Raw genomic sequence first — 23,321 nt, 5'->3', positions numbered from 1 at the left:
TTCTATTATCTATAAATGAGCACTTTATTATCAAATAGTTCAGCATCAGAACAAGATTTCTAATTCCAAAAAGGGTTTCTTTACATAATATCATATGGTGAGATACATATTAGAGGAATCTGATACTACGTCCCATTCCAGGTTCTCTTTTATAATTGGGTAACTTGTTTTTATCTAAAAAGTATAAATTTATCTCATTTCTGTTAATGCTGTCCATGAAATGTAAGCATTAGTTCCTTTTCAGCTAATACTTCATAATCATACTAGGGCCAGGTTGAGACCTGTTCTACAGTGACATGAGAGTCAACTACAAGAAAAACATAATCATTTTTACTTATGGAGGCGAATCCCTCTGAACACAAAGAAAAGCAAAGGCCCTTATGTGATTAGGTGAGGCAGATCAACTCAGGAATCTCATTCAAAGGTAATACTTCATATTCACTAATCCCTTGTGAGAAATTAGTGACTCAGAATAAATTAAAATTAGCCCTTGGGCCTTTGAAAATTTAATTGCCAAGCCCTTTTGTGAATTCTAATGAATGCTCTAAATTAGCCACTATTTCTCAGAACAGTGTACCAGAAGAATATGGACCTTAATAATTATGGGCTGTTTTAAATTTATTTTGTGTAAGTTATTCTTCCATCCAGTATTCCACGAATAAAGCTGTTCTCAGGACATATTATAATAAATTAATCGAGTGCCTACCATATGCAAGGCACTGCGAGAGATGCTGAAAACGTGGTAGGGACAGCAGTCTTTGTCAAGCTGTCTATGTGACATCAGCCAAGCTGCACGGAACATTTGGGCCAGAATAGCATGTATCAGTGTACCAAAGGCGTCCAACTTAAGTGACTCAAAAGAGGGTATGGTAAATATATTAACAGTAAGGTATTATAATTGTTTTCCTTGACCTTAGTCACATTTGATCTGCGCATTTGATCCTTTCGACGTAACTTTGGATTTAGGCAGATGAAGAAGACTCACCACCATCCTTCTTTTGACAGACACAAGTACTCAGCCAAATATAGCTCATCATACATACTATTAATTAAAGAGAAGTTATTCATCTCTGGCTTTTGCAAGGGAAGTGGAAAGGCTCAAAAACTCCTTTCCTGTGGGTGGGATCAATTTTTAAAGGCTCCGACTCTGCTTGCTTTGCTGATAAAGTTCTTCAGGAGATCATGGTCCATTTCTGCAAAGCCTGAAGTTTGTGTTACTACAGTCAGATGATTTATGCAAAATCTGAAGCAGAATTCCTCTAAATCCTAGGAATAACAACAAAAATCATTTAACAGATTCACATTTCCCAATGCAATGCAACGTAACATGAAAATTTCTAAAACCAGTAAAAAGGATTTGATAGCCAAGAGGAGGAAACGTTGGTACAGCAGTACCTAAGAATACTTACAAAAACCATATAACTAATATGAATCCATGCTTATAAAAATTTAAATAATACAGTAAAACGTTCAAGTTCCTCCGCACCAATCAATGTAAAGAATCTGATGTTCTTCTTCCCAGAGATAGGCACCTAAGTGTATGAATTCTTTGGTACCTTTTCATCTAGTGACAGTATTATTCATTCCACTTTCAATATTTGTTAAAGGCCCTATGCTCCCGTCTTATATTGATATTGGGTGCTTTAAATATTTCTGCCTGTAAAGAGTTTGTAGAAGAAAGGGTAAGCCATAAAAACAGTAACGCTAAAAACTGCTTCTCTTATTAACAGGCCACTGCTTGTTTTCCTTTGCAAGACGACAAGGGATGGGAGGGATAGACATCATCACACTACACACACCTTCAATAACCTTAACTGGGAAGATGCTTTGAAGAAATCATATCTTTCAAGGTTTTCTGGTAAGAGAAACCCATCAGGTTTGTGTTTTCTGGCTTACCGTAATGTACTCTGGGCCAAAGAACGACCTCGTAGTAATTCTCTTGATTAGAACTGTAAACTTGAGAATCAGAATGAAAGTGGCGAGATGCTTTTTTGGTCCCCAGGGAAAAGAGAGGCGAGCCTGCCCAGACCTCCGATATGCCTCAGACCCTAGGGCCTAGGCCATGCCATCAACCCAGGACAAGGCGCCGCTAGGTGGTGGGTGGTCAATTTTTAAACTTTTGTCTCTATGTCGCTAAAGGTAATTTATAAAAAATAAAGTCTCAAATAATTTCCAAGCAATTACATATGCGCATTGCACACTATTATTTTCCTCTTTAGACATATAAATAAATTATAGTAAATGCTAAAGATAAAAATATATACTGAAAAATTAGCAATACTGATAGCCATGCCAATGTACCCACAAACCTATTAGTACATTTCCTTTTCAGAAAAGAAACACTAGGAAAACCTGTTTATCTCATCCCTGAGCACAGCTGGGCAGGATGACATATCTCAGTCTCAGGTAAGGCTTCAGTGATACAAACAAGGAAAATTTACACACCTACTTGATATCTTAGCATGCTACTATATGTAAGAATGTGCTTCATTAATATATGTTGAATATTCCAGTATCCATTTAAAATTATGTGCTCTTGCTTAAATTTTTAGAAATGACATTTTTGCCTACAGCACATGAAAGTGAAACAAGACAGAGATGCATCTCTTTGGCTGAATTCTGCAAAGAGGAATGGAAAAATTCAGACCTGCGGCACAGACGTTAAAATACATCTGGAGTCAGGTGGCCACGCAGTGTGCAGTCCCACAGATCTGGATGGCGTGGGTAAAATTGCTGATGAATGGGAGAACAAAAGGATCTTTGGATCCGCCTTCCTTTACTTTTGGAGAATGGGAATTTCTGGTAATTATTCAATAAAGACAGGACTTGGAAAGAGTTCCTGTGATTCTAAGAATTCCTTAAATTGGCACAGGGTGGTACTGGTTGTAGGGAGTTTTGTCTATACAAAACAAGGCCCTCATCTTTCGGTAAGAGAATTGTAGTCTACTTCCAACGCTACTACTTTATAAGGCTGGGCCCTTCATTCTGTCCTGCAGTCCAATCACATTTCCCTAATTTCCTCATTCTCCTACAGGACTCGCCGATGCCCAACACCACCTCTCTCACCCTCATTCTAAGCTAACGTGATTTCCTGTTTCACTGAGAAAACAATCACCCGGAAGGAAGCTTCACACGCTCTTTGCACGGTATCTCCTTGCACAGGGGCCTGTAGACTCCATCTTCTCTGGGTGATGGGCCATGACCCGAGGTGAGGCAGGGCCCCTTGCCTTGTCACCTAGATCCTGTTGCTCCTCCTATTCAGGAACCCGACTCTAGGAACTGTCCCTGCATCACTTGTTCCCCTTAGCACACCATCTGCATCTCTAGACAAACGTGCTTCATCACGTTCCCCACCATCAAGTCCCAGACTGCAACTGCCTGCCGCGGCCACCCGTGGCGGTCTCATGGCCAGACCCACCAGCAGTGGGCGCTGCCCTGGCCCCCCCAACAGCGTCTGCCGTGGTGGAAGATTCTTCCTTCCTGAAACGCTTTCCTTCCCAGCTGCCAGGACACAGTCTCCTGGTCTTCTTGTGTCTCCTTATCTCCCTGGGCCCTGAGCATGGAGTACCCAGAACTTAATCCTCAAACCTGTCTGCACATGTCAGTTTCACAGCTTCAAATACAGTGATTTTCCTGAGCTCCAGACTCGCTTATCCAATTTGCCTATTAGACATTTTCATTTGGACGATTAACAGACATCACACACTTAACATAATCAAAACCAAATTCCTGATATTTCCCCAGAAACACTGCTCCCACTCTTCTCTCAGTAAATGCCGATTTCATCCTTTCAGTTGCTGATACTCAAAACCCTGGAGTCATCCCGGGTCGTCTTTCCCACCCCACCCCCAGCCCTCCCACATCTGATCCATCAGCAAATCCGGCTGGCTCAACTTTCAAAATACATTCAAAACCCAACCACAGCTAATAACTTGGACCAATCCGCCATCACCACTTACTGGATGACACGGCCTCCTAACTAACCACCCTCTGTGCCCCGACAGGCGCAGGCGACTCTCAACACAGCGGCCAGGGCGACCCCTGCACATGCAGGCGGATCACGTGTGCCCCCTCCCCAACCGGTCCCGCTGGCTCCAGTCAGAGTTGGTACCTGGTCCCTGACGCCTGCCCCGTGGTGGCCGCCAGCCCCAGCCCCGCACCCTCTCCCTGCTTCCTCCGCTCCTCCCCTCACTCTGCTCCCTCCACACCCGTCCTGTCCTGCTGTTCCTCCAACACACCACCCGCACCTCCCTGAGGCTTTGCTAAATCACCTTCCCGGTGACGCCTTCCTTCCCTGACACTCTTTAAAATTCCAACTTTAATCTCAGCCTGGTACTCCCCAGCTCTCCTCCCGAGCTTATTTTTCCACATCACTATCACCATCTGACATGCTATATAGTGTATTCATTTGCTTCTTGCCCATCTCCCCTCACCAGAAAGTTCCACAAGGGCAGAGACTTTGCTCCGTTTTGTTCACTTGCAGTTACCCTGGTGCCTAGAACAGTGCGGGCACAAAGTAGGCATTCAGTGAAAACTTGCTGAATCGGTAACTAAACATTTTCGATTTTAAAACACAGGGGACAATGGAGAACTGTAGTTAAATGTGTGGTTGTGAAATCTGTCCAATCTTGGATTGCCTTTCCGGTTTTGCAATGTACTAGTTTATTGAGATTACTTAATCTGAGCTTCAGTTTCCTCATTTGTACATTGGAACTTATAATAATAATGCCTATGTCTTATAAGGTTGTTCTGAGAAGTAAATGAGACGTGAACTGTGCTTAGCATACTCCCTGGCTGACAGTAATCATGTACTAAGGGGCAGTCTAGCATGAGGGATAATTTGCTGAAAGAGCCCATTTCTTATTTGATTATTTGAGTCAGCCAAATCAAATAGGCCATTCTTTATAAAAACTTTTATATTAAGTATACATATAGCCTATTTTGCTTGTAATCTGTTCTATTCACTTAGGGTCCAACGATTAGCTGGACAGGCTGCAGTGAAGTAGTGTGTCTCTATAGGCCAAGGTGAGCATTCATCACACAAACGCTAAATACCTACTATGTGTCAGAAACGATCCTGGGCATGGGGATGTGGCTGTGAGCAGTGCAGAGTCCCTGCCAACCCTCAAGGAGCTTACTTTCTAGAAAACAGAGAGCTGGAAGGTAACCACACAAATAATTTACATAAATAGGGAATATGAAGAAGTCTCAGAAATCAAGCCTGGTTCACTCGCAAACGCTATGTGCCACCACCTGGACCTCTGAACTGGCCCTCCAGGGTGCAGTGTCACCACCATGGCTCTAAACGACAAACTACAGGGCAGCACATAGATTTTGTTTGGCCATGAAGCATTTTTCAAGTGCCCAATATATAATATTATTACCTTGACATAAGGCAAACATTCACTGCGCTTTTAAATACCAATGTTTCAAAGTGGATAAAATTTCCTTTTTAAGTGGAAAAAAAAAATCTAGATTTCAAGTATTTAGAGATAAATACATAATGTGACTTTGAAGAAAAGTCAGAAGCTGCTGAAGGAAAGTGCTAACGTTCTGGTTGATAAGTCATTTCCTTCCTCACACTTTTTGTACTTTCCAAATTTTCTTTAATAAGCATATTATTATTTGCATAAGCAGAAAAAAAGTTATAACCTTTTTTCCACTAAAATGTCCCTGTTTTTTGACCAAAGGAGAGGATATCCTTATGCCAAAAGGAAATCAACTCTAAGAAGTTGTGGCCTGTTTCCTAAAGATTGAGTTCTAGGATGGGTTTTCTTTCCTTTCTTTATTATCATAACAATGCATGGTCACTACAAAAAGTTCAGAAAAAACAAGCAAAGAGAAGGAAATAAAAATCCTCCATACCCCCACCATCCCATGATAACCACTGACTATATTCTTTAGCCTTTTTTCCTATGTCGATAATGAATTTCAGTCTTATTCAGCTGTTTATACTTTAAAAAAAAAAAAAAAAGAACAGGATCATAGTTCCTCCTTTAGTGATATACCTTGAACACCTGCATAACTTCATGGTACTAACATTTTATAAACAATCCTCCCCTGTTCACACTGACCTCTTTCTAATTTTTCAAAATTATAAACTGCAGCAGTAAACATCTCTGAAGCTAAATCTTCGTCCAAACCCATGATTACCTGAGATAAATTCCTAAGTGAACTCCTTAAAGAATCATATCTTTAAGGCTTTTAATACACAGGATACCAGCTGCCCCTAGAAAGACTGCACCCTCATCAGCAGTTTAGGAGAAGACCATTTTTCTGAGCCTGCATTATTTTTAAAAACATATTTCCCAGTTTGACGGGTGAATAATCATACCTTGTTTTCATTTATATTTCTATGTTTTTCATCTCTTCATAGAGCTGCTTGTTCTTTGATCTAGTTTTTTCAGCCAAACTGCTCACAATTTTCTTTTTGTTTTTTACCATGGTAAACTTGCTTCATTATACATTGTAAATATTTTCCCAGTGTACCATTACTTTCTAATTTTCCCTGTGGCATTTTTTGATGTATGAAAGGTTTTTTTTTTTTTTTAATCTTTTGAAAACAGATCTGTCAATCCCTTCCTTCGTGGTGTCTGCCTGTGATGTCCCCCCCAGCATTATATAAATATTTACTTATATTTCATCTAGTACTGTTACTTTTTTTTTTTTTTTTTACATTTAAATCTTTTAGCCACCTAGAGTTTATTTTAGCTGGAGACATGAGGCAGGCCCCTAACTCCGTTTCTTCCAGAAGGCCGCGCTGGAAAAGAGCTTCTCTTACCTGGGCGTCGTATTTCACAGCTGCAGAGAGCAGAGCGATTGCATTCTCCTCGCAGATGCCTTGTTTGATAGTTTGTTGGCAGAGCTTTTTCAAACGATTTTCTCGATAAAATGTAGCCAAGTCTAGCAATCCTGGTGGAAAGAGATGTTAATTAGGCGGGGGTGATTTCAAGAATCCCGATTTAAACTCACTCAGCCATTCAGAGATGATTTGGATATTATTTTAGATATAATTCTCAGTGAATTGCCAGGTAAGTAAAGACCTGCTGACTCACATTTTCACATGTGGCTCTACTCAAGAAGGTAGCCAGGCTGAGCCAATACAAAAACCAGGAGCACAGAGAGAATGGCTTTAATGTTTTTTTTCCCCAGGAAAAAAAGAAAAGGAGTGTGCTCCCCTAATCGCCCCTCCCGCTGCATTCTCAATGCCTTTCCTGGGTCGCTCCCAGGAGCAGACACTCACGCTGCCACGGTGCCCATCTGGAAAAAAAAGCCTTTCCTGGACACGCATCTGCCTCCCGTTATCCCAATCCCATTTCTCGGCTCCTCTCTACGGCAGAACTCCTAGAGAGAGCCCTCTGTGTCTGCCGTCTCCGTTTCTCCCCTCCCATCCTGACCTCAAGCCAGTCCAGGCAGAACCCCATGCCCACTGCTCAGGACGCCACACCTGTGGTCACAGAATGGCTTCCATGGTGCCAGATCCAAGGTCTATTCCCTGGTTTCCTCTTAGGCGACATTTACACAGAACGTGATGGGTTGACGATGCCCTCCTCCGAATGCTTTGCTGCTTGCGGTTTTCTTCTCCTTAACTGGCTGCTCCTCAGTTCTCTGGGCTGGACCGTTTCTCCTGACTCCCAAACGTTCCCTCCAGCGCCCCTCAGACGCTTATTTCACTGACTTCCCTACGTGCACTCCGGCCCGAGGGTTTTAAGCACCATCTGTATAGGCTGATGATTCCTGCTACAGCACCTGCATCTACTTTCAAGTAATTCCCGTAGCCAGGGATACACATAGGCAAGTAATTTAATTCTACCCCAAGGGAGGATGGGAAGTACTCTAACAGCAGTGGTCAATCAGCATTTGGAAGGTCCTATTTGTTTTCAGATATTGCCATTTGACTCTCCATTAGAGACTCGTTGATTAGCATAAAGAATGTCAGAATTAGTTTGTCACTGGCAAAATAGTGGTGTCGAGGATGTGTGGCTTGGCCAGGAATACTGTGAGTCCTCTGCCCTTGCAAGAAGGGGGCCCCAGCATGGAGAGCTCAGTAGGCCTACACCGTTGGCAGCGGCACGCGTGCTAGGTCTGCATGCAGTCCCCAGTGGCCACCTGAGCAGAGGGTTAAGCTGAATCCTGCTACTAGAATACTGTAACATGCACCTCACGCTAACCTGTCATGAAGGCACATACAATAGAGTGCCTAAACGACAGAGAGATGGGATTTCATCCATCTTACCATATTAATTGTTTCTGTGTCTGTCTGCTAATAAATTTTGTACATGTAGCAGAATTTGATTGGAAACTTGCCTTCATTATAATATCACAAGTATTATCAAAGTTATGGAAGAAAGACCTATGGCCCGTTGAAGCATACTTAGATCCTGAAAGTTGGGAGTGGCTTAATTATTCTCAACAGCCCCAAACATTCCAGAGCTTCGGTCTCACACATGCAGCACCGCCCTAAGACAGGACCCTGCTTCCTCCAGGCACACCCTGACCACAGGGCGGCCAAGGAGCCATGTGTCTCCTTCCAGACCACACCTTGGGTGCCTGGGGTTCCCTGCCTAATTGGCCCTGAGGGCACGTGTCAGCCTCCCTCTGACAGACCACGCCACCAATGTGTGGACCCCTGGCCCCAAGGGGAAGCCCGGGCTGGGGGTGGATGGAGCTTGGACGTGCGGGCTGGCGTGCCCACACGCTCCTTGAGATGCAGGATGTAGCCACAAGCTGGAGGCCAGGGGTCCGTCCTTCTTGTGCCACTAGGGTCTAGCACAGAACTCTAAGGAGTCCTGAAACTCTAAATTTCCAACTAAAATGCAAACGTGGCCTTTCAGGTTTGAAGTACATTTTTCAAGGCTGGAGGATTGAACATACTTTGTTAGCTTGACATATAACTTCAAATTTTTAGGCATATGTACATAGGCTTCCCTTTGGACTCTTGCCAGGCCTCTGCAAATGTTAGGAGAGGGCCTGTATAAATTGGTAGCTGAAACTCCTTTGGCTTTTCAGGAGCAAAACCTGTGGCTCTCTATCTTCCTCACCTGAGTGCACCGCACGTCCACGAACCCAGCTGCTCAGGCCAGACACCTCAGGGCCGCTGTCCCCTCGCTCCTCACACCTCTCGTCCCACCCTTCAACAAATGCCATCAGCTCCATCTTTAACATATGTCCAGAATCTGATCTACTGTCAATCTCTCCACTGCTACATCATGCCTAACCCAGGACAGCAGCATCTCTCACCTGAACCATTACAATTACTGATCTTTAAAAAAAAAAAAAAATCACATCAGTCTTGTGGCAGAAGCTGCTAGCTGCCTCTCCCCACTCCAACACACACGCACAGCACAAATCCATTCTTCCTTTCTCCCCAAACCACAGAATCTTTGGCCAAGCCATGGCCACATGGAAATGTGCATCTTCCCAACCTCCCACGCAGCTGGGCGCAGCCTCGATCAACTCTGGTCCACGGGTGGAAATTAGGGAACTTCCGGACGCTCCCTTTGGAGACACTGGGATTGGCCGTGTGCCCATAACGCTCCACAGTGGCGATGGTTTGATACTTCATCTCTCTCTTATTTTACTACCCAGCTGACCTTTGTATGAAGTAGTAACAAGGGAAAAGCGTTTGGGTTCAACACACACACAAGGAGCCACTCCTGTGATTACCCTCACAGTGACTGCTTTCAGGTGCTACAGAAACCACCTTGTCAGTTACTCAACACGTGGCCAGTTTCTCGGGAAATTCTCTGGCAATTACCTACTGCCTCCTCGGGAGAGAGGCTGATGCTGTCTGTGTACAGGTATTCCAGGAAGGCTCGGTAAACAGGGTACGAAAATTCGCTCATTTCTACAATGTCGTCCTCATTGTCTTCCAGCGAAGAACGAAAATGCTCGCACCTGAAGGAAGAAGGAAGTGCGTGAGGCCTGGCTGCGGGCGAGAGCAGACGGCCTCCCTGAGGGGCACAGCCCTTGAGGGTGCGACCTGCAGGTCCTGCCTTGGTTTTCTGTTTCTTTGCTGGCCTGAGGTTTTCAGATAATCGTTTATGTGACAAGGCCACACTGCACACCTGCTGCTGTGGGTGGCCCAGGCAGCTGCCTCTAGGGCCGTGCTGGTGAGGACAGTGCTGGGTTCCCTGGCGTCGCTCTCAGACCACATGCGCTGGTGGGTATTTAGAAAAATCAGTGCGTTTATTTTTACAAAATCTGAGTCATTTTGTTTCTTCACTCTGTTATGGGTTGAATTATGTCCTTTAAAAATTCATATGTTGAAGTTATAACCCCTAACACCTCAGAATGTGACCTTATTGGGAGACAGAGTCTTTGCAAAGGTAATCAAGTTAAAATGAGGCCACTGGGTGAATCCTTGATCCAATACGACTGGTGTCCTTGTAAAAAGGGGACATTTGGACACAGACACACACACACAGGGAGAAGCCATACGATGACTGGAGTTAGCCTGCCACACATCACAGAATGCCAAAGATTCTCGGCAGACCACCAGCTAAGGGAGAGGCGTGGTGCAGATTCTCCCTCATGTCCCTGGGAAGGAACCCATCCTGCTGACACCTTGATCTTGGACTTCTGGGCTCCAGAACTGTCAAGGAATAAACTTGTTCTGTTTAAGCCACCAGTCTGTAGAACTTACTTACAACAAACTAATCCACCTCCTTTCTCTACGGAGGCTTATGTGCTATCGTGAGAGTAAACGAGCAGTACAGCCTGACCTTACTAAAGGGGAACTGAGTCTAAAATGTGCATTCAGTTTGTGATTCATTAAAACAGGATTTAAACTTCTGTTATACAACAACATAATGAATTTCAAAATCATTTGCTCAGAGAAAGAAGCCAGGAGCAAAAGAATGCATCCTGCATCACTCCATTTATGTAAACTTCTAGAAAATGTTAACTAATCTACAGTGACAGAAAGATCGTTGGCTGCCCAGGGCTGGGGCATAAGGGGCCTTTGGGGGTGGGGGAGGGGTGATGGGAACGTCCTGTATCTCGATGTGGGGCAGAGGTTTCAGAGGCAGGTAGATACGTCAGTGCTCATCAACTGCACGTTTGAAATGGATGTAGCTCATTGCTCACACACATCAACAAATTTGATTTTTAAAATCTTTGTGTTAGCTTCGCCCCAGACCTTGTTGGTCTGGAAAAGTCTTGATCCTCTTTTTTTTAAAGCATCGGGAAATGTTCAGTATCCCACCAGTGATTAAGGAGGGTGGTTACTATGGGCTGAGCTCAGTTCCCAGGCAGGGAAGTTGACTGATGTCCAGGTACTCAATATGGTGTTCAAAGCACAGAAGGAACACACTCACCCAGCATGAGCTGGCTGCTGTCCGATGCCAAGATAGACAACGGACTGTTTCCAGCCTCCCAGGAACACCCACAGCACTGATTTCCCCAGCACTCGTCGCACACGACCTGTTCTTTCTTGTTTCCCTGGCTGCACTGTGTTCTCGTAAGCGCAAAAACAGCCTTACAGTTTTTCATTATTGCCAAAGTGCCTAACATAGTTCCATGGACACTTCGAAGATAAAGGATGAAGAAATGGAATTATCTCAGTTCTCAAAATAAATGATTCCTTACCTAATTTTGAGAAGGACTTTATGTGCATAAATGTACTTTCCATCCACCAGAAATGTCAGGTCTGCAGTGTCCGGGTTGTCAAATTCCCTCTTCAGCGACTCAGCCACTGTGAGGTGGTCATCGGGTTCTAAGAGAGGGACACAAATACTTCTAGAGTAAACTGTAGACCCAGTGAAAACACAGGCCCCAACACAGCATTGCTCTACTGACACTCATGAAAACACCAATTCCCCGAGATAACTGCTCAGGTGAGCAATGCTTTTCTCCCTAAAGATCTGCATCTCTGTACTCCTGAAGGATGAGAACCTCACACACATCTGCTCATAAATCTGGCAAAACAACAAAAAAAAAAAGTCCCAAACCACCTCACTAATTTTAAATGAAATTTTAGAATGTTTGAGTAAATACACTAAAAATAAAAGATATAGTTTCCCAGTAAAATTAAAAAGCAGTCAAATAAGGTTGCTTTTAATTTAGGACTGGTGTTGGTTTCTGATGCTTTTAAGAAAATTAATAAAATGAATCCCCTTTCTCAGGAGCCCACAAGAGAGAAATGATGATATTTCGCCTGACAAAGTCCTCACTATCCAGATAAAAAGCCCTGAGTCCTCTTCCTAGTGGCCAGGCCATCCCCCCAAGCGACCGTCCCCCAGATGACCAGCTCACCCACAGACAGGAGGCGCCACGTGACGGCGGGAGTGGCAAAGCAGGCGAACACGTCGTCGGTGCAGGAGAAGTGGGTGAGGTGCGGGAGGACCACCGACTGGCCCCGGCACTGGCCCCACATGTACACGTGCCCTCCCTGGGTCTTGGCGGCAGACGTGTGGGCAGAGTGACAGGCTGCGATCTCTATAATCCTAAATCCACAAACACATGCCCCATCAACATGGTGAACAGGAGAAGAAACAAGTTGCTTTCTCCTCCCCCTACCTTTAACTGATTTGGGGCATTACAAACTTAATTTACAGAAGGGGGCAGGCCGGAGAAGAGCAAGCAACCACACAAGACTTAGACACCTCATCTCCTAAGTCTTTAGGCACCAAACAGTTATTCACACTTTAGCCACACTTCAGTGGCACTTGTAACTCATGTTAAGCACTTCAGGCCATTATGCACCGTCCTGTTTTGCAATTCAAGTCCAATCCAAGAGAGTAGAGGCAAAAAAAAAAAAAAGGCAATTGAATTATTTTCTTAAAACATTTCTTATTGAAGAAAATAATAAAGATTTGGGCCATCTGGACTTAGGGTCAATAAACAAATATTTTCATCAAAACGTCATCCATTTCAGCATGCTGTGGGTCATGCCAGCTCTTACTGCCAAGAGTGAGTTCAGTAGTTCTTGCCCCTGGGCTGTACCATCTGGAGCCCGAGGGGGCAGTTTCTAGATCACCACATGATAGACCCTACTGCGGCAAGTTCATGACTGACGGGAGGTAGTTCTCAGAACACTTCCTAACAGAAAACATTGCTTTGTTGATCTAGAAATAACTACAATGCTTTTCTATAAGAATAAGCCACCATACAGATTCCAAGAGGATAGCAACCTCTTTCTTGCACCCCAAGGGAGGTCCCCATCTTGATTTTGCCACCACGGGCAGTGGTGCCAGCATCCTCAGAGACGCAGGCTCTAAACTTCAGCGTCACCTTTGACTTCTCCTCCCTCTTCACCACTTTCTTCAGAATATCCACTTAACAAATAACAGAGATCCTTTCTTTGTAATGTCTCCCCTCAGCCCCCAGCGTGGGTCTGGCGCACCCTGCGTCTGGACCCTGGAACAGCCGCCCAGGTGTCCCTGGCCTCAGACTCTCCCTCTTGCACCCCACGTCACACGGTGGGCGGAGGCTCCTGAGACACTGTTCTCGTCAGTGCTTTCCAACCCCCACGACTTCCCGTAAGACTAAGTCCAGACACGACATCAAGGCCTTCCGTGATTTGGTTTCCACCTCTGTCCAGCCTTAAGTCACTTTGTCCACAAACCCTATGTTCCAACAAACGAGATGCACTCACTGCCCCTTATTTTCTTCACAGTTAAAGTCCTTGTTCAGGAATGTTCTCTCCCTCTCTCTGCCTTACAAACCCTACCCATCGTGTCAGGCCCAGTTCAGACAGCCCTGAGGTTCAGAGGTCTCTCGCCTGCCTGGGCTCTCATGGCCACTTCCTGTCCACACCATGCCAGCCTGGCCCCGTTGGCATTTCACATGTCAGTTTCCTCTGTTCAGCTAGATGACAAGCTCCTGGCAGGCCGAATCACTGGCGTATTTCTCTCTCTCTCTCCAAGCATGTAACACAGTATCCTACTAAATATAATTTGTAGGTCATTTTATTGCCTAACTGGGGACGGCTCAGCCACACAGAGCCACTGAAAGCTGACTTAAGAACCCCCTGCTGTGCCACAGTGGAGAGCCCAGCCTTCGCAGTCAAACAGACCCAGGCTGGAGTCCAGCTCTACCACGAGGCTGTGTGACTAGGGGACTGTCACTCAGCCTCTAGGAGCCTCCATTTCACCACACTGCAGGGCTGGCATGAGAATTAAATGACAAAATGTTAAGCGCCAAGCACAACGTCTGTGTATAAATGGTAGCATCACAACAGAGGTTTCTTAACGCTACTACTACTCTGTATCTTAAGTGGCAAAGCCTCCCTTAGGCAGAGACTATGTATTTTTAATGATAATTCAGATTAGTAGAAGCAGACTCTTCTTTCCTAGAAGAGTCCTTTCCTGACATTTGCATGGCTATGTCTGTCCCCTGGCTCCGACCTCTAATCCAGCGCTGCACAAGGAAACCTTGCCAAGTGGGGAAATGGCCAATGCTATTCGGCTTTCCATAAGCACATTCTTTCCAACAAATACAGAAAATGGGAGAAGGAAGTAGAACACATACATTTATTGAAACAAAAGTACATCTCCTGTTACCATCTATGTTACTGGCAAGCCTCACGTGTCACCCTCACGCGTGAGGGCAGCAACACAGCCTGCGTTCGGTGGCCTAGCACAGCAGGCAGGACGTGGGTGCGGAGGCAGACAGGAGTTTGCAGAGGCCACATTGCTTAAATTCTTATAATCAGCTTTACCATCTTTTTAAAGGAAAAAAGGCGGGGGGGGGGGAGCAGACAGGATACAAAGTAGCAATCATCTCACAGCTCTGTGGTTTAGGGTGAATGAAATAAGGCATCGGGCAGAGCTGGGCACTCAAAAATGGCTTCTGTGGCTAAAAATGTTTAACAGCTGCAGACCCGTAGGGCCTGCCGCAAGGAGCTCGTGACCTAGCTGAAGAAAGCCGGCAGACAATTCCCACGTAACACAGCAGTGTGGGCTGGGACGACCTCGGGCAGGATTTAAAGTAAAAGGGAGCTCACCGGGCCACGTAGGCTTTGGATTTGTCACAGATGGAATCAGAGCCCATGAGGTGGAGAGAAAAGCAAGACCAAACATGCAGCAGGGGGTGGGGACAGCAAGGCTGCGGAGGGCTGGGACACTCGGGCACCTTGGAGGGGCAGAGAGCAGCAAGGTGTGCTAGGAACAGTGGTGTCCGCTCAGATCCAAGGCTGAGGAGTTCAGATGGCATCTGAGGTGACAGGCAAATGGGAAACAGCTTTGTCAGCAGGACCATGAGGTAACGAAAATGGTGTTCTCAGAAAGACTGATCTGGCAACAGTGTGCAGGGCAGAAGTGCCAGGGCGAGAAAGAACAGCCCAGCAGGCTGGCTGGGGAGGCCTACGGCTGTGGCCATGTCCCATCCGAGCCATGTCACCAAGGAGGGGTCAGGGTAACGCAGATATAAATGCAGAGGACGGAGAGGAGTCAAAGGTGGCCCCAGAGGGTGCGTCCGAGGAAACACGAGCCTGGCAGTGCTGACGGGGGCGGGAGCAGCTCCGGTGCCTGGCAGACCAGAGGCCTGTCTGAGGCCTGGCCGGTGGGCTGCTACATTGGAACCACCTTGGTGGTACGGCCACCTGGTATTTTCTGAGGGCAGGAGAGGTTAGAACAGCCCAGAAATGTTTAGGGAAACATCAATTAACTGTTCTTGCTCTCTCTAGATTTCAGCACTTCTGCAATGGCCTAAGCAAGGACTTTAAAATTTTTTTGAATAGTTTCTATACACTTTGGGATAAAATTCTATGAAAAAATATCACTGATTAGAACACAATAGTGTCCTTCTTTGTGAAACTACCCAACATCAGAAAATCAAAATAACTTCATTCCTGCATTCCCTTCTGAAATGTTTGCTATTAGCCTCCATGAAAGGGGAACGGCCTTTGCCACTACAGCAGCTGGTGACCCGAGGTGGGAATGCTGCTTCCTGGAAAGGGGCTGGGACAGACTGAGCCAAGGGGTGAGGATGGGGAGGGCCACACTGCCGCCAGCCGTCCCTGGGCACGGCCTCATGACGTTTACCTGGCACACCTGGCTCCGCAGGGGAAGTCAGGGGTGGGGCGCGGGCGTGGCTGACCGCAGCAGCTGCTACAGGAAGGAGAGTGGAGACAGTTTAGAGGGAACCTTCAGGTCTAGGCTTGGGACCCAAGCACCTGCCAAGGAACCTCGCCTTTGCCTAAGGTCATCAGTTTTTAAATCAGATCCATACCAAGAAGTAAATTTTGATGCTCAGATTTTCCAGTCTTACATGCAACAGACAATGACTATAACCTGAGCTAACCTTTACTGTCAGGGTGTCTGGCATATTTCACACTTTATTTTGTAGCCAATCTTAATGGGAAAAAAAGTTACTACATGCTCTTCATAAACAGGTTTTGTGTCACCTCAACAGAATGATCCGCAACAACCGCAGAGCTTAATGGCTGTGAAGTACTAGAAATGAAAAAGCAGAGAGTGAGAAAGAATGTAAAACAGAAAACAATGAGCAGGGCGAAGGTCACTTGTGAGGGGGGAAGAATAATGGAGAAGAAACAGCAGTGATCAAAGGATCCACAGCAGTGATTCCCAATCCTGGCTTCGTTAGAGCCCAGAGCATCATCGGTTACCTCAAGAAGCTGCAGAGTTCTCAAAAATTCAAGGCCAAGTTAGGTTTACGTCAATGTCACTTAAAATGTGCTCTTATGGAACTTCTAGAACAAAGACACAAATGCTGGTCAATGAAATACCAAGGTCTTGAAGCTTCAGGACGATTGGGAATGACTGAGTTAGAGAGAAGACTATCATTTTAATTGTTAAAATTACTTTTACGTAAACATAAATTGCTGACAAATATTAGTATTCTTCATCATAAATAGACTTCTCTGGGAAACATTTTAAAAGGTTTCCCTGGGGTGGTTGTTCAAGCAAAGAATCCAGTGTACACAGAGTTTTTTCCTTTCCACTTCTGTGGACAGGTAACTGACAACTAAAGACCCACCCTGCCCTAAATCCGATCCTGTTCCTAATTCGTCAAGCTTCCCCATAATGGGCCGAAAAGGGTGAGAAGTGAGGTTCCCAAGAGTAAGCCATGACATATCCTCGAGGCTTCAGTCACTGGAAAGGGTGGAGAGGTGTAGAACAAGTCCCAGCAGAGACTTATAAATTCCTCGCTCACAGTACGCCTGTGATTGAGCGGCTGGCTGACATTGTGCAAGCTCCAAAATCACTGCCTGAAATTCAAGCGTGGAACGCTGGGAAAATCAGGAATATCTCGTTTCAAACGCTCAGCCATGATTTTACAGCCAAGGTCATGTTTATGTGGACAATGGCAAGTGTGCAAGCGTATGGCTGCTTCTACTTTTCTTTACCTTTATAATTCCAAAATAATTGCAGTTTAAAATGATGGAAAAGCAACAGCTAACTTTCAAGGTACAGTTAAGCAACTTGGCAACCACATAACTTCCATTCCCTGCTTCTCTGCTTTTTCTTTCTCCCACCTCAGTGCCCCATAATCCATTTTCCTGCGTGAACCAGAGTCAGGAGACCTGGGTGGCCCTTCTGGGTCAGGGACCCACAGTGCAACGGGAGGCACACACTGGTGGGCGATGAGGGCAGATGGGTTTTGATAAGTGTGCAAGCATACACTTGGCCTTCGTCTGTCAGAAAATGGTAAAGTGCCATACACATCCCCTGTTTTTACTTCCATGCGACTTTGATTTGATCCTTGAACACTTTGCTGTTCAGTCTAAATACTAAGCATCCCCGCTAACTGGATTTGCTAGCCTGAGGCATTTCTGTGATTATTCAAAGCCTCCAGACTGTCCCTTCTCTTGTTGCTGACAAACTCTGAACTACCTTTACAGGATGTGCAAAAATATTCTACATAGGTTAAATAACATTAGCCAAGTTCACAATATTCAAATGAAAATGGAGGTGGTTGAAAAAAATAACAAGTTGGTTCTGGGCTTTCATTGTCAAGTACTCGGAACAGAAGAATAGAAAAGAACCGCATATAAATGCAAGCTAATCTATTTATCCACACACCTACTTTAAAATCAAATATAATAAAATTAATATATACAATAAAAATAGTAGCATTAATTTCTACAATGATTGCAACCCTGGTTTAAAAGAAAAGATAATGAAATGTTTCTGCTTCATACTACTGTGTCAAGAAACAAATGGTGAAAAGGTAGCGAACAGCCATGCTTGAGAAATTCAAAAGGGCTTTGAAAATATTAGGATAATTTGGAAACTAGTTCTGAATGTGCTAATTACATAACTCAGCCTTGCAAACAAGTGCCAAAACTAAGTTTTAATTTTCTAACCATTTTACTCTTCCTCATGCTTGGGAGTTAAAGTGGTAAAACAAGCCTAGCCTTTTCAACTGACAAAGTTTCTAAGCAACTGAGTGACTGGCTTTATGCCCCATTCCAGGTAACTTCATTTTCCTAAGCCATAGAAGACAGAGCTGAACTGTTATCAACTCCCCTTAAGAATATAAGACAGAACATGAGGAGGGGAAGAGGGTGGTCTGTGGGGGAGAAGAATAATGTGGAATAACTATTGGAAGTTTAGTCATTGCAGTTTGCTTAGAGGAGATGTTGGAGGTATAGGTACAACATGGGCAAGTGAAAATAGAGTGTTTAGCATACAATAGCCTCCCCAACAATTCAGAAGCCAGCTTTAAAAAGGAATAAAAACTCTTGTTAAAGAATATTCTCATGCTAGCAGAAATTCTCTATCACGTCTAAGTCCTGGTTAATCACTGACGACCACTGCGGAGATTGTAAAAATGCACACGTTACCTGTCCTTTTCCACGATGACAGGGGTAGGATAGGACTGGTTGCTTTTATTGCCAGTGCCCAACTGGCCATAAGAATTGGCGCCCCAAGCATACACTTGGCCTTCAGCTGTTAATACTAACGTGTGCGCGTAGCCACAGGCAACCTGGAAGGAAAGAGACAAAACTGACTCAGGCCCCCAAATAGAAGGAAGTGGTTCACCACTTTCACAAAGTAGGTTAAGAACCAAAAATGAAGAAAAGGAAGAGGCAGCCTGCCCACAGGGCGAGCGTTAAGTCAACCCATCTCCTTCCAGAACGGCAGGAAGACTGCCATGGGTCCCTCAGCTGCCTTAGCTCCAGTTCATTCCAACTCTACTGCTTCCCGGAAATCAAGGGGTAGGAGGTGAATGTAAGAAACAGACACTTCAACTTTTTAATAAATAGTTTCTTTTTTCTGACTATAAAACACGTTCAACGTGAAAAATACAGAAAAGTATAAAAATGAAAGTACTCTGGGGATCAGGGGTTTTTCTATTCATATATAGACATAGAGAAATGTACCTACAGCTTTTTTTAAAATGGCCATATTATATAAGCAGTTCTGTATCTTGTTTCTTTTTATAACACTTTACCATTACATACAGCACTGTCTCACATCGTTAAAAATTCTTTGTAAACATCATTGCTGTCATCATAATTAATTTTTGATTAGTAAATTATGCTACACCTATTGTTTCTTATTATTAATAGTTTTGTTTTTCCTGTATCTTCCTAACTAATTCTGTAAGACACTTTCTCTTTGGTTCCTTAGGATAATGCCCTGGGAACAGAATTATAGGTCAGAGGGTATAAAGACTAAGGCTCTTGATACACCCTGCCACAGATTCTTCAGACAAGGTTCTAACAACTTGTTTTTCAAAAGCTGCGTGTGGGAGTGCCTAGGAACAGAGATTTTCTGATGGATGGCTACAAGTTAATTCAGAGAAAAAGAGCTTTCACCCTTTCCTTCAATGAAGACATCCAAGCAGCTAAACTTTTCATGCTGCTAAGGAAACTGTGTTTCTAATACGCTGGCATCTTTGCCACTGAGGACTTAACACCACAGGCGCGCAGCCCGCCGGGGACGTACCCGCTGCACGCGGATGCCCTGCAGCGCGGCGATCCTGCAGGGCGTGGGCTGGTTGCCGCTGCTGCCGAGGCCGAGCTGCCCGTTCCCGTTGTATCCCCAGACGTACACCTGCGAGGAAACGAGACACGCGATGCTCAGGTCAGACAGACGGCCACCGAGTTCTCCGTTACGAGAGACATGCCACGCTGGTGTGCCTGACGTGGCAGACGGTGTTTGAAACAGAACATGCGATAGCTTTCTCACCTCCCCGGTGTCCACCACCGCCATGGAGCACATCTGCCCGCACGCTATGTTCACGACCACCTTATTCTGCAGGCAGCCGGTGACGCGCCGCGGGATTGGCTGATTAGCTGTCGATCCAGATCCCACCTGCCCAGAGTTATTATACCCCCAGGCAAAGACCTATGTGAAAGAAAAGATCAATAGATGAAACCCAGTAATTTATAAAGTGTCTGAACTGGACACTAACGTGCACGAGCGCACCTTGCCTTTCCTCTCACACTGCTGCACACCCAGAAATTCTCACAACGCAGGCAGAGGAGTTTTCATAAAATTCATTCTTACACAAGGTATTGGTTTACCAAATTAGGTTACAGGTGCTATCTACACAGTAATAGTTACTATCATATATCATGTAACACAAAAATACCTACTTTGCCTCAGCCGTATTTTCTACCATTTGGGGATTTTTCGTATTGCAAACAACCCCTTCACTATAGCAATACAGAAAGTCAATACATCCTTCTAAGTTTTGTGGTTATATATTAAGTACTTACTATATACGGGTAAACTTCATAATATAAACACCAGGACTGTAATTTGTTACCAAAAATCAGGCTGAATTTGAGGGAGGTGGTTATTTTAACCCAATGATCATGTTGCCAGGGCTGCTAAAGGAATCTACAGAACCTTTTGAAAAAAAGCAGTGAGTTTTACAGCGACTGTTCTCACCTCTCCATCAGATGTTAGCACCAAAGAATGGTACGACCCACAGGCAACTTCGATGACTTGTTTGTTTGACAAATTAGTAGAGATGTGACAGGGCACCAACCCATGATTAGTTGTCCCATTGCCCAGCTGGCTGTAAGCATTATGACCCCAGGTAAAGACCTCTCCTTCTGAAAAGAAAAAGAAAGAGAACCGGCTTTCAAAACATCTACCTCATTATATGAAAATACATATTGCATGACTTCCAAAAACGAAAACTAAAAATTCAGGTCTAGAAAGCTACTAACTTCCCTATTCTACCAAATTCATTCTACAAAAGAATCTATTAGGAAAGTATAAACTGAATTCTACCTCAAAGCAACAATATGAAATTTAAATGCATGTAGCCATAATAGCTGGAAGAGAGCTTTTTAATAAATAACAGAGAAAAGGCTGCTAAGAGTAATAGAAAAATCAGACTGAAAATCTTAATTCCTCTGGGTCTAAATTTTCTTATCTAAAAATGATCACCAAGTTAATTTTTAAAAATCTTTGCTATTATATTATTTATTGTGCAATATAATACTGAGAAAAGTTCATAAAACATGTATATACAGTTTTATAAATAATTATAAAGTAATTATAAAATAAAAATGACCACGTACTACCATTTAGATCAAGAAATATAGCCTTATAATCACCCACAAAAGCCCCTCATACATATATCTTGCATAAAGGAATTTCATTTTTCCTGTTTTTGAAACTTAAGTGGAATCACACAGTATGTACTCATTTCACCCGCATTTTTGCACTATATTGTTTCTTTGTGTTACATTCTGAATAATGTTTTCTGTTCTATCTCTCAGTTTATTAATTTTCTCCTTTGCTACGTTCAAGCTACACATACTATTATATTGTTCATTTGGGTCTTTTTCAAATCTTCTATGATGTCTGCAGATATCTTCAAGCTCATTTTTTATTTCTTCAAACAATAGATATAGCTGTCTTAGAGCTATCTTATAGGTGTGATCATCCTAATAACTGATGTTTAGCAGTTAGTTCCTGCTGACTATTGTTTCTGCTAGTTCTCATTCATGGTACCTTGTTTCCTGGTACAGTAGTCCCCCCTTACCCTTGGGGAATACACTTCAAGATCCCCAGTGGATGCCTGAAACTGTAAATAGTACCAAACCCTATATATAGTATGTTTTATCCTATACATGCATACCAATGATAAAGTGTAATTTGTAAGTTAGGTACAGTAAGAGATTAACAACAATAATAAAATAGAACAATTATGATTTACAGTAATACCATGTACAATTTCACAGACAGAAGATGCATTCTTACCATAAATCTTAGCAACCTCAGCATATAATTTTTTTCTTTCCTTATTAAGTCGAGAACTTTCCTTTTTCATTTAAAGCAAGCACTTTATGGCTTCTCTTTGGCACATCCAAATTGGAAGCATCACTACTCTTTTTGCTTTGGGGCCATTATTAAGTAAAATAAGGGTTTCTTGAGCACAAGCACTGCGATCCCGCAACAGCTGGATCTGATAACCCAGACAGCTATTTAGTGACTACTGGGCAGGTAGCATAGGCAGTGCAGACCTGCTGGACAAAGGAATGATTCATATCCCAGGTGGGATGGAGTGGGATGGCACAAGATTTCATCACACTACTCAGAATGGTGCAAGATTTAAAACTCATGAATTGTTTATTTCTAGAATTTTCCATTTAATATTTTTAGAACATAGTTGATTGCAAGTAACTGAAACCATGGATCAGGGAGGACTACTGTACACCTGGTTATCTTTGACTATGTGCTACTTATTGCCATTGAAAAATTATTTGGCGGCTAGGCACAGTGGCTCAAGTCTGTAATCCCAGTAGGCAAGGAGGCAGGAGGATGGCTTGAGCCCAGGAGTTCAAGACCAGCCTGGGCAACATGTGAGACATCCATCTCTAAAAAAATAAAATAAAATTAGCTGGTCGTGACAGCAGGTGCCTGTAGTCCCAGCTACTTGGGAGGCTGAGGCAGGAGGATCCCTTGAGCCCAGGAGTTTGAGGTTCCAGTGAGCTATGATCACGCCACCATAACCCAGCCTATGTGGCAGAATGAGACCTTGCCTCTAAATAATAATGATAATAATAAAATAAATAAATAAACTTTTTTAAAAAAAGGAAAATTATTTGGGGTGACTCCCTCAGGCCTAGGATGAAGGTGACTTGCTCTCGAAAGAATTTCTATTTACTATTATTGTGCCCTTAAGGCACTGGCATTCCAGGACCTCTAATAAATTCAAGGCTTAAGATTTCTTGGACCATCCAATCTGATGTAAATTAAACTACAAATCCATGGTAACAAACTCTTGGAGAGAAATTTTATTTCTTTTCTTTCTTTTATCCTCCCTACTTTGCTCAGAGCAAAGAATATGGTCATAAACTCTTGGGGGGAAATTTTATTTCTTTTCTTTCTTTTTTCCTCCCTGCTTTGCTCAGAGCAAGGAATTCTTGTCAATCCTTAGGAAGC

At 43.9% G+C, this 23,321-nt stretch overlaps 1 protein-coding gene across 6 annotated transcripts in view; it reads right to left on the bottom strand.

The window, feature by feature from the left end:
* RCBTB2 (RCC1 and BTB domain containing protein 2) overlaps positions 1 to 23,321 on the bottom strand; it is a 40,784-nt gene continuing 17,463 nt past the window's right edge. For all 6 annotated transcript variants that reach the window (XM_069467286.1, XM_069467281.1, XM_069467285.1 and 3 more), the window contains 9 exons: positions 20,811 to 20,977; positions 20,103 to 20,261; positions 19,860 to 19,967; positions 18,752 to 18,894; positions 12,256 to 12,446; positions 11,590 to 11,716; positions 9,758 to 9,897; positions 6,782 to 6,912; positions 1 to 1,266 (listed from right to left, as the gene is read on the bottom strand). In XM_069467286.1, the coding sequence (XP_069323387.1) occupies positions 1,126 to 1,266; positions 6,782 to 6,912; positions 9,758 to 9,897; positions 11,590 to 11,716; positions 12,256 to 12,446; positions 18,752 to 18,894; positions 19,860 to 19,967; positions 20,103 to 20,261; positions 20,811 to 20,977 (1,307 nt within the window). In that variant the 3' untranslated portion in view covers positions 1 to 1,125. The remainder of the gene's footprint in view (positions 1,267 to 6,781; positions 6,913 to 9,757; positions 9,898 to 11,589; positions 11,717 to 12,255; positions 12,447 to 18,751; positions 18,895 to 19,859; positions 19,968 to 20,102; positions 20,262 to 20,810; positions 20,978 to 23,321) is intronic.

The sequence above is a fragment of the Eulemur rufifrons genome, chromosome 4 (genome assembly GCF_041146395.1).
Source record: "Eulemur rufifrons isolate Redbay chromosome 4, OSU_ERuf_1, whole genome shotgun sequence".
Lineage (NCBI taxonomy): Eukaryota > Metazoa > Chordata > Mammalia > Primates > Lemuridae > Eulemur > Eulemur rufifrons.
The sequence above is the reverse complement of the archived record's forward strand: the minus strand, read 5'-3'. Positions and strand labels throughout refer to the sequence as shown.